The sequence below is a fragment of the Austrofundulus limnaeus genome, unplaced genomic scaffold (genome assembly GCF_001266775.1).
Source record: "Austrofundulus limnaeus strain Quisiro unplaced genomic scaffold, Austrofundulus_limnaeus-1.0 Scaffold104, whole genome shotgun sequence".
In the NCBI taxonomy this organism is placed as follows: Eukaryota; Metazoa; Chordata; class Actinopteri; order Cyprinodontiformes; family Rivulidae; genus Austrofundulus; species Austrofundulus limnaeus.
In genome coordinates this window covers 666943-678425 of record NW_013952506.1, presented here as the reverse complement: position 1 = coordinate 678425, position 11483 = coordinate 666943, and the positions used below count along the sequence as shown (strand labels likewise).

Sequence of the window (11483 nt, the reverse complement as noted above, 5' to 3'; positions counted from 1 at the left end):
ATTTCCACGTCTTGTTCTTACCTTTTTCTGTTTCCCGTTTTATTTTACCTTATGCATTTCTGCCTCGTTATGTAAATAAAATGGGCGGTCCTTCTTGGGTCAGCTCCTCTCCTATTGGTCAACAGACAGGAAGGAGCAGGAACCACGTGCAGATCCATTCTGCGTGCCTGCACTGCCTCAATTTAACAACTAGTGATGGGATCAGTAGTTCATTTTAGTGTACTGACTAATTAGAATCAATTTGTTAAAATGATTTGTGTCTTAATTTCTATGTGTTGTTTTAACTTTTTTCTGTTCTGCATGCACCGTCGATAAAAACGGTCCTACACCGGTGAAAAAGTCATGTTTTACTACTGATTTATTCTGTCCTCAGTTTTTGGTGTTCTGTTCRGGTCTGTTCTGTCTGCTCCAAATACATTTTTWAAMTGAATATCTCCTCTGTTGGACACAAGTTTTGCTGAGTGTTATTCCTGCATATTATGAGCTCATGTTAGGTCTTCTGTTCGTATCAATGCGCTAAAACCAGCAGAATGTGGCATTTTTAACGCCCCAATGAGACTCTGTTTGGAGGAGCTCGTTGTTCCAATTACTGCGGACGTGGGGGCATTAATATGATAAAACCACTGACAAGCTCAGGGTGTCGCCCCGTACCGCCCTGTTACTGCAAATTTAAAATAAAGTAGTGCACAGCAAAGCAAGTAAATAAATATATAATAAACATTTTTTATTAAGAGGAACTACTTTGTGGGATAAATACTTTTTTTTGTACTTATGGACCAGCCATGCCTGATTGGCTGAATGTACTGTATGATGCACAAAAGCAGCACTTTGTTCACTGTTCAAAACATCTTACCTGTCCCCTCACAGGTCCTTTCTGACCCTCAGCTGGAGAGATGTACACTTCCTTTAGATTCTTCAAGCTGGAGTAAAACACAAAACAGAGTCGTCCTCCGACACAGTCCGGTCTGTCTGCGGAACACAGCGTGAGGTGTCTTTACAACAGCATCATTTATTATTATTGTTGTTGTTATCAATTACTTAGTGAGAGATGTGGCCACAGAGATGAGTTCGAACCTGAGCTGATGTCTAAGCCCCTCTCAAAGCCAGCGTAAAACTGCTCTCCCTCCAGCAGGTCACACAGATCAGAAGGCTGGGGTCCATCATATTGTTCTGACAAAGACTGAACTCTGCCCTCGACCTGTGCACAGAACAGCACAGTCATCATTTATCAGATATGTTTATAAAGCTGTTCGCTCTGGTGACAAATAAGAAATAATATTTAGTAAAGTCAAACAGCCGGTAAAGGAGGACTCAAACCTTGTTAGCAGGTAAACACTGCAGCAGAACTTGAGAGGGATCCGTCTTCCGCTGCAGACTCAGGAACTGGACTTTAAACAGTTTTAGTTTCTGATAGATTTTCCTGACCGCCCCGCTGACGCAGCGCTGTGTGGTGTACCAGAGCCAGTACCTGTGGAGGTGCAGATAATGTAAGGTATTAAACTGAACTGTAAATCCAATGAATATAGTGCAGGGACTCACCAGGAGAAGTGRTTGATGTAGAAGATAGCGTACAAGTGGGTAACGTTGAGAGACACTTGTGAGGTGATGTCAGACCAGGTGTGGGCGGTGGGATCTCCGTGGAGCAGATGTAAACGGGTCATATCAGCCGTGTGGCCTGCAGACATGCAGCTAACAGTTAGCACATGCTAACACCCTGTTAGCATATCTGCAAGAGAATCTGGATTGTTTGTTGGACCTGTGACTCCTGGAGGCAGAGGGATCTGAACTTTGACTGGCTGCAGGAAATGTAAGCTGGGGGTCTGGGAGAGACAGAGGAGGGAGCTGACTCTGGCCTGAGGGTCCCCACACAGAGCCTGCACCTCTGACTCAGAAACCTGCAACACCTACAGAGAGCGAGACCAAAGTCTGACAAACCTTTCTTACAAACAGAGTAGCATCATTTCTGTAGMGGTTTCTGCCACCTGTAGCGTTACGGTGCGGGTCTGCACGGTGGAGTCAGGAGGGAAGTGGAGCTTGATTCCAGGGTCAGAGCTGGAAACCAGCAGGGCTCCAGCTGGTGTAAGGGAACAGCTGTCCTGGACTGGTCGGGACACCGCCATAAACCACGAGAAATGGCTCACCGAGCAGCACGCCAGCTACAACAAAAAGGTTTTGTTTTTTTTTTGTCCCTGCCAGTAACAAGTCCATTTTTGGGGTAAAATTGTGTTTTTTAGTTGGAAGTTTTRAAACTTACCCTGGCTGGACGTCCACCAGGACGACAGCTATGGTTCTCGCTCCCTCTTCTCAGATTAGTAGGCAGAGTGCTCCAYGACTGTCCGTCAAACCTCCGCAACACCACCTCACCTCGTTTTGCCCAACGATATGGCACACACACCTCCACAGGCTGCGAAATGACGACACAAATTAAACTGAGAATTTATAAACCGAAAACAAACTGATGTGGACTCAAATGTTGCTCTGGTGGAAATTGTAGATTTCATTCTTATTTTTCCATCAGCTTCACTGTTTTTTTTTTGTTTGTTTTTGTCCCCAAATCATATTGTTTTTGCGAGCTGCTGYTGTGAACCTACAATCATACAAGTGAAACAACTCGAAATCATCACAGAAACTCAATCCATAACTCGAGGTTCTCTCTGGAACAAACATTTCTTTGTGACGTCAGCAGCATAACGAGGCCTGAGTGTGCACAGAGGACAACCGCAGCAGATGACTGCAGGAGCTTCCCTTTGGGAAAACCAACCCCTTCAGAACATGTGAAGAAAACAACAACCCCAACGGTTCAGGCATATCATTGCGCAAATCTACCATAAAGAGTGGACACCACAAGAACAAACACTTATTATCAGCTCGTGGTGCAAAACTCTCCGAAAGCTCAAGAGCACAAATGTCAAATTTGATTTTTTTTTTTTGAAGAGACAGCTTCCAATTCCAGAGAACTGACCAAAAAAAAAAMAAAAAAAAAAAAAAAAAAAAAAAATGTGAAGGGATCTGGAGTCATGTCAGACTGAGTTCACTGAAAGCTGTTTCACAGAACAGAAGCAAAGCAGGCTTGGACTTTGTGAAAGTTAAGATGAATATAATTTTGATTGGTTCTATTAAAGCCATTATAGCTGTTTTTAATGTTCTCAAATTTTTTTGTGAATGTGTCTCAGTTTTGATAAAGAAAAAATTAAACACTTAAAACTCACACCAATAATTTGTAATAATTGAGTGAAATAAAGTCACGTTTTGTTGCCAACAATTATAAACTCTTTGTTGTAACTGACTCAGTTGTAAACMAAAAGGTGAGGAATAATGAAATTTTCACAAAAAACCCAGATGGGTTTGACTAATATTAAACCCCAAACAATCATTTAATGTTGTAGAAAGTGTGTTGGAAGCATWACAATTCAAATCAAAAACATTTGAAAAAAGCACATATTTTGATAGCTATTAAGGCTTTGAGTGAGAGGTTTAAAATAAAAGCCTAAAAGTAATTTAAAATGCAGCATTTTTCATATTTTCTCTTTCGGGACTCTTCAAAAGGTGAAACATGTTTACGTCAGCAGCGGCAAACAACATTTCAATTCAATCAAATCCAACTTTTATACCTTCAAAAACGTTTTCCCGTGGGGACGGAGTTCCAGCGGGCGGCTCAGCAGGATGTCATGTTCCTCCAGTAAAACCCACTTCCTGTCTGGCCTTTTCTCCGCCCACCTAAGTTTGGTGGTGGTCTCCAGACACCCCGAGGGGAACAGCAGCTCAGCGCCCCCAGGGAGAAACACCCGACACCCCGCAGACGAAACGTAGAAACTAAGGAGCGGAACAGGACGAGACGTTTTAACGGAGGCCGGTGACGATGCACCAGCTGATGCTAATTTAATAAAAGTGCCGATATTTCCACGAGGCTGTACCTGTGCTGATTAAATCTGAGGTGTAACTCTGGAGGTTTTGTCTCTGGTTGATCTAGTTAAGAACACATATTAAATGCAAAATAAGAAACTGAGTTATTTAAGTTGAAACCAATCAGAGCAAATATCGACTTGAAGCAGCTCTGCTCACCAGGTATGTGAGGAAGAGGAGGTGGAGTTGGAGGTTTTCCTATAGGATTGTCTCGAAGATCTATTTTAAGCAGAGGCAGWTGATTAAGACAGTCCGGGATGTGGCGGAGGTCGTTGCTGTAGATTACAAGTTCCCTGAGAGAGAGGAGGAAGCCTGTGCAGCAAAAATAAAACAAGCATTTTTTTTTTATTACGGAACTTGAACGTCCTGCTCATTTCACTGAAGGTCTTCGGCTGACACACTCACTCACCGGTAAACTCTTACCCATGCTCTTTGGCAGCTGCTTCAGCTTGTTGTGGGACACTTCCAACCGAACAAGCTCGCCCAAAGAGCCAATGTCCTCGGGCAGCCGCTGGAGGAGGTTGTGCGACACATCCAGGGTCTGCAGCGACTTCAGCTGACACAAGCTCGGGGGGAGAGACGCCAAGTCGTTGCCCAGGAGGGACAGGTAGGTCAGGGAAGCTAGYTGGCCTAAATCGGAAGGCAAAGCTGAGATGTGGTTGTGACAGAGGAGCAGCGTGGAGAGTGCAGGCAGTCCGAGCAGGCAGGACGGGAGCTGGGACAGCTGGTTGAAGGAGAGATCCAGGTGTACCAGGTGAGTCAGGGTGGTCACAGATGGAGGCAAAGTGGTGAGGAGGCCAGGCAGGGGTTCACCTTGGGARTCATAAAGGCAGTGTCCTTTAATGAAACGGAAACATACAATTAGTAAGCAGTACAGTTTCTTAAGTGTTTACTTTATGCTTTTGTATTTAGAAGTTTAACAAAAAAAGATGTAAATAAGCATTTGAATCAATGTGAGTACCACATGAAATATTAAGTACCCCGAATGGCCAGTGAACGCAGCGCTGTAAGCTTTGGTAAAACATCCAGAGCACCGTCCAGCCCTGGTTTCTCCTCAGAGCCCAGTCTCAGGTACTGCAGGCCCCTCAGCTGCTCGGGGAYGGAGCCCCACAACAACGGCAGTGCAGCTGCTCCACCCGGATACACATCCAGGGTCAGCCTGGTGTCCGTCAGCACAGCTGACAGCTCCACAGACGGAGGCAAGGGTGGGGACAGAGACAAGGTAGAGCCAAAGGAGGATGAGGATGACGATGATGAGGGAAACTCAATGCGCTGAAGGCTAGAGGAGCAAGTAGAGGTGGAGGAGAGAGATGATATGGAGGGATCACATGTGTCCAGAACAGGAGATTGAGCATCCCTCTCTGGTTCAGCAACTTCTCCCTTGCCTTTAACCACATCATGTAAAATCCATGGTCTAGTATCTAATTTGTCCTCATCCWGGTTTCCAAGTCTTTCACTATAAGGCAGCATATGTGTCAAGAAGTCTGACGCTTTGGATGTAGTCCTTGATGGGAAGCATGCAGCTGTAACTCCTGCTTCTCCATCCTCTGACCTCCTTCCACCTGCCTGGTCTGGACCTTCTTCCTCATCAAGAGCTCCGTCTTCTTCACCGTTGTTCTCCATTCAGCACAATTTTTCTCATGACCTGAACTTATTCCGGCCTTTTACAGCCAGGTGCAGCTCATGAAACCCTGTGGGTAATTGTAMGAAAGCACGCGTCAAGCATACTTTCTAAACAATGTAGCCGTCACAGTAGCAAACACTGTTAGCGAGAAGTTATTTTTAAAATTAAAAATAAAATAAACTTATTTTTTTTACACTCCGTTAAGTTGTTAGTGCTAGCAGATAGCTATCATAGTGTACGATAAGCAAAAGACGAGAAACACTTGTTGGGAAGTGCCAACTTCTCTACTTCCTGTTTTCAAAATGTTTTTTAAAAGCGAAGGTTTCATCATAATTTCGTGCTCGTTTTTGTTTATATTGTGTGCCGGTTGGCCACATGAGTGAGCTGCACCAACAAATCCATTACCATTTTAGAAGCAAAGACCCCGCCTCTCCGGTTCTTCTTTTTTAWATAAACAAACGCCTTCATGACAGCGCCGCCAAAGCTTCAACTACGGGCGGGACGGGTCATTTGGTGCCGTTCCCTCAGTCAACCACTGGGTGGCGCTGTTTATTAGTCTCATTTCTGACATTTGCTGTTTTTAGATTACATAAGTGTTTTTATGGTGATATTTGTTTTTTTTAATCACAAGTTAGTATTGACACTTTCGATATGTACTTAATCTTGCACTGAACTGTTTATTAGGAAAATAAATTTAATGATATACATTTAAAATGGTAAACAATAAAAACAAAACAGTTTGGAAAAGTTTGTCATCTGTATTTTAAGAAAACTTTAAACTTTATTTTTTTAAGTCAGTACTAAATACTGTAGGCCTATGTGTGATTTTGATGAAAATGTGGTCATGTATAAATTGCAGAAACGGCGTTTAAAACTTAGCGAAATAAAACATTTTGACCTATTTTTGAGGCATATTTGTGGAAAAACGGGCTGTGCGATTTTAGAAACATGAACTGCAGCTGCTTCTTGTTTCACAACAGGATATACTCCTAAGAATGTCCTAATCAGAATATTTATCAACTCACAATAGGGTCTATTTGTAGACCAGTTCTGTGAAGAGTTTATTCAAGGAAATTACGTTTTAGGGATATTGCTGAATCTGCTAAAGAAACAAAACAACTTGTGAATATTAACTTTTTAAATATTTTACATTACTATTAATTGTAAAAACAAAATTAACAATACTTGTACATTGAAATATGTTTAATGTAAAACTTGTGTGACCTCGCAGAAAGAATACCAGTGTTAGAAGAAGCAATTGATCTGTAAACAACATTCTGACAATAACTGTATTAGAAGAAATCAATACACCTTCTCGAAAAAGAAAATCCAAATAAAGCCCACTTTCGTCTCTAGAGACCCGTCTTCTTMAAAAAGTAAGAACACAACACGGAAATTAGTTTCGCAAGTCCAAAACAAAATGTGGAGTTCCTCCTGGGAATTAAAAAAAAAAACAGCTGTCACAATGACCGCAATCCCTGCCCCTGTGACGTCTCTCCTGATTGGCTGATGTTGCCACCTTCTTTGATTCTGATTGGTCAATGTGCCTTGCGGTCTCAAATTTGAKTGGACGAGCCTATGTTTAGCTTACGCCCACCAAACGTTATACTTCGGAGCTGCACGTGAAACAACAGGTTTCTCCATAGTTTACTACGTATTTATTAACTAGCCGTAGATTACTAATAGTTTACTAACAAGGTTTAGTTTTAACATTTAGAACTCGTGTATTTGTTAATAATGTAAAGTAGTCGGCTTTGCTTGTTGTGCTGCTGAAAACAAACTAGTTTAAGTTAAGTTATTATGTTTTACTCAACGGAGATGCTAGCAGAATAACAGTATCTGTAAACTCAAGCAGCAAGTAGGTGGATTTGTGACCGGTTTTCTTTTTGTTAAAAAAGCGGAGTTAATATATTTTTTACTGTAGACGCGGTTCCCAGAATGTTCCCTTTAGACTCTCCGTGGAACATCTCCTTCGCAGGCTGCGGCTTCTTGGGGATCTACCACGTCGGTGTGGCCAGCTGCCTGCAGGAGCAGGCTCCTTTCCTGGTCCAGAACGCCAGGCACATCTATGGAGCATCTGCTGGAGCTCTCACCGCCACTGCTTTGGTCACTGAAGTCTGTCTGGGTAAGAGTATGCTATGGGTCAGTCATGGACAGGCATCTGGAATAAATGCTCCTCARATTATTTGTGGATTAGACTGAATAAATGTACCCAAATCAAAACAAAACTCTCCTCTAGGTGTAAATTAGTCTTATAAGAATAAAAGTGAAAGGCTTTTTAATGYCCTGCAACACATTCATCTTTGACTGTTTTGTAATTCTTATTTTCCTATTATATTTTCTTATCATGCCAAGTTAGATATGTAAGATAAGATGAGATCAAACTTATTGATCCGAAATTTGCACATTACTGCAGCTCAATACAGGAGAGGGTGAGATAGAATGAAGAAAGATAAGTAAAAGGAAAAAAAGAAGAAAAACATAAAACACTATACTCGTATTTCTTCGCTTTGAATGCAATAAAAAGGTCCAAATGACCTACAAGGCATCTGAAGCCTATGGGTCATTTTGACTAAATGGCAGCAGGAGGGTTAATTTAGCCATAAAGCATCTCTTATTTTAGACTAATCAAAATATTGTTGTTCAGATGGATGGATAGATAGATATTCCCTTTTACTTTTACAGCACATAAAAAAACACAATGCAAATTGAAAAYATGATAATAAAGTTTCTATCAATAACTTGTTTTTTCTTTGTCTCCTTCAGAAGAAGGTGCACCTGCACCAGTTCTTCTGTGTTTGTCTGTGTCTCTTCCCTGTCCCTCAACCAGCCGGTCGAGGCAGATGGCCGCCTGTCCTGAGCCTGGTTCTGCTGGAGGTTTCTTCCTGATCAGCAGGGAGTTTTTCCTCTCCACTGTTTGCTCAGGATGGGAGACTGTGATGAAGTGATTCAACACAGCCTGCTGATTTCTTCTTTAGATTGTTCTTTTCATGTACAGTGCCCTGAGACAACGTATGTTGTGACTTGGTGCACAAACCCTAACCCCTAACCCTAACCGTATATAAATAAACTGAATTGAATTGAATTGAAAAGTCAGTTCTACAAACTGACTGAAAATTTGAATAAGACTCAATATATGCAAAATATAAAGCAAATGGTGCAAAAAGACTTAAAATGTACAAATCTGATTTTAATCTTGGTCATAATGAACCCTGAGGCCTCAGTTTTGAGACTGGGGCCCTCGGGTCATTTCGGCCCTATGGCGACAAAAGTTTTAATGTGCATAAACTAAAACAAACAAACAAAAAATCTGAGGTATCATTATTTGTGGATCAATTCTGGAGTCACCAACAGGCTTTAAAAGAAATCTTCTCTACAGGGGAGGTTGGTGCGAACATCATTGATGTTGCCAAAGAGGCGAGGAAGAGATTCCTCGGACCCATGCATCCTTCCTTCAACCTGGTGAAGATCGTGCGCCACATGTTGCGGCGCACACTGCCAGCTGATTGTCACCACCGGGCGAGCGGCCGACTGGGCATCTCTCTCACCCGAGTCACAGACAGAGAAAACGTGCTGGTGTCCCACTTCGACAACAAGGAGGAGGTGGTGCAGGTATACACAGAACACTGACACCCTTCTGCATCATTAATACTTTTTATTAGAGTTAGTTCATGAGTTTTATATAAACACCTGTGTGTTATCTTAACACTCTGGAGCTGCTGCATTAGAGAAAACTTCATATATCAGTTAGTGAGCAAATGGTTGAATTTCTTAAGTTCCAGTTTATCAGATGTGATGATTTTTACTTCTCTTTGTTATTTTGCTGCTGTAAATGATATGTTTGAATGTCTCATTTGTGTCTTTTCAATGCAAACACTGACTTTTTCCCCCAGAGGAGTGAACAGTTAAAGTACTTAAAATGTAATGTTTGACTTAATCAGTTATTTAAAAAAAATCTTAACGAGTAAAACTGATTGTAGCGCAAATGTCAAAATAAGAAAAAAAACATTGCAATGMTTTTTTAAATTAACCTACCATATAAGAAAAATCCTAATTTAATGTAGCTGCAATGTTGACAGCCGTGGTTCTCAAAGTTGGGGTTGGGATCTGATTGTAGGTYATGAAACACAAAATTGCAGGTCTTATGGTGCGTTCACACCAAACACGTTTTCAGCATCAGGAGCATCAGGTTTACATGCAAAGTCTATGGTGGACGCGCTTCAAGCAGCGTCGGGAAGGGCTGCGGCGCCTCAAGYGCGATTAGAGCAGCGCGATTTGAACGATCTGAGCGTTCGACGTGCTTGATGCGCAAATCTCTGAAGTTAGAAAATCGGAACTTTTGCAGCTCGACGCGCAGCATCAACCAATCAGAGAGACTCCACTGTGTGACGTAGCGACATATTTCCCGACGGGACAGTTTACTGAATGATGTCCACTAACCTGAAACAGATGGAGAGGAGCTCTTTAGCTGAAATCGAGTGCCTGCAGTCGGTGTCCTGACAGAGATATCCGCACCAATGCGTGGCAGCGACTCATCAGACTGGACTCGGGACAAAAATAGTCCTGAAAGGGAGCTGTGAGCCTCTCCCGCAGCTCCTGGGTGATGAAACTCAGAATGTCTCTGAATTATCTGGTGAATTAATTATGAATTAATTATCTGATGAACGTGACATGCTCTTGCTCTCTGTAAATAAAGCAAAGCCACTTCCTCGTCCGACATTAAACAGAGCCCGACAGAGGAGGGAGGGGCGGGGAGGCTGTTGCCGTGCGAGCGCTTCAAGAGCTGTCCTGCGTCTGACCTCAAAGTGCACAAGCGTCCAACTTGAAGCGTTGGATGCGATTTTGAAGCTGAAATCGCGTTCGGCGTGAACGCAGCATTAAGTAGATCTCCACAAATCTAATAAAAAAAACATTGAAGTTAGCTAATGTTTTGCCATGAATGTTTCTAAAAAATGGTGATAAATAAGCCTAGCACAAAAACTAAGGAAATATGTGTTTGGTAGAATATTTCTTTGTTGTTACAAAGCTTCTAGGCAATAAATCTTATAGCAGCACCTGGAGGTACCAGAAGTTCAGAACGTGTCAACAGTAACAGCAAAATAAGTTGTCTGGCAGAGAAGATCTGGCGAATTTTACATGTGTGCAACTCACATGCTCAGCTCTACTGCTCATCCCACAAATGCATGCTCCTTACAAATGTGGCACCATTTAAAAGGAATTTAACAGGTTTTCCAACAGTATACAATTGTTACAACAAAGAAACAATCTATCAAGGGCAAACCATACTTACTTTTTGTGCTAAGAAAAACATGATTGAAGATGTTTGTTTTATTATTTAAGTGTGTAATTGGCAATATTTTTTTCCATGTATCAATTAGGCATGTGTCTGCAGTGCCTACATCCCCGTGTATTGCGGCCTCATTCCTCCCACATTTCAAGGAGTGGTGAGTAAATTCACTTTCACTGATCTTCTGATGTCAGGCTCATGTTTTTTCAGGCTAATTAGGCTCAGTTTACCCCAGTGATCGGTGTGGATTATATGTCACAAACTGCAGTGTCTCCAGGTGTTGCTGCGGAAATCAAACGGGCGCTCGTGTTTCCTTGCTTTGTGTTTTGTTTGTGTCACTTTTGGCACATTTCTCCTGTAACCGTGCCCGCCTCGGTCCTCCCTTTCCTCAGGAATGTGTTTGTTCTGAATGGCATGTGTGTGAACAGTGATTTTTTTTTTWWAAAATCCCCCGGTGTTGGTATTTTTGTCCAAGATCTGACACTAAAAGGGGGAAAAGTTTGTTTATTTCTTCTTCTCTCATTCTTGGCGGAACATGTTTCCAGCGCAAAGGTTTTCAGAGACGTATGATGGCTCAACACGCCTCCCTCTGCGACCTTTGTGTTGGTTTTTAGGAGCTTACGTGTGTGTGTGTGTGTGTGTGTGTGTGTGTGTGTGTGTGTGTGTGTG

At 42.3% G+C, this 11483-nt stretch overlaps 2 protein-coding genes across 2 annotated transcripts in view; one reads left to right on the top strand and one right to left on the bottom strand.

Moving 5' to 3' along the window:
- The window catches only part of pidd1 (p53-induced death domain protein 1), a 14422-nt gene extending 8585 nt beyond the window's left edge, over positions 1–5837 (bottom strand). The window contains exons 1-12 of the mRNA XM_014013642.1: positions 4884–5837; positions 4327–4740; positions 4063–4215; positions 3915–3966; positions 3612–3813; positions 2255–2404; positions 1983–2156; positions 1757–1904; positions 1540–1675; positions 1318–1468; positions 1075–1198; positions 854–969 (exon numbers count right to left, since the gene is read on the bottom strand). Of these exons, the coding sequence (XP_013869096.1) occupies positions 854–969; positions 1075–1198; positions 1318–1468; positions 1540–1675; positions 1757–1904; positions 1983–2156; positions 2255–2404; positions 3612–3813; positions 3915–3966; positions 4063–4215; positions 4327–4740; positions 4884–5526 (2463 nt within the window). The 5' untranslated portion in view covers positions 5527–5837. The remainder of the gene's footprint in view (positions 1–853; positions 970–1074; positions 1199–1317; positions 1469–1539; positions 1676–1756; positions 1905–1982; positions 2157–2254; positions 2405–3611; positions 3814–3914; positions 3967–4062; positions 4216–4326; positions 4741–4883) is intronic.
- Positions 5838–7177: 1340 nt separating this feature from the next.
- pnpla2 (patatin-like phospholipase domain containing 2) overlaps positions 7178–11483 on the top strand; it is a 13136-nt gene continuing 8830 nt past the window's right edge. The window contains exons 1-3 of the mRNA XM_014013640.1: positions 7178–7652; positions 8907–9139; positions 10906–10971. Coding sequence (XP_013869094.1) covers positions 7466–7652; positions 8907–9139; positions 10906–10971 — 486 coding nt within the window. The 5' untranslated portion in view covers positions 7178–7465. The remainder of the gene's footprint in view (positions 7653–8906; positions 9140–10905; positions 10972–11483) is intronic.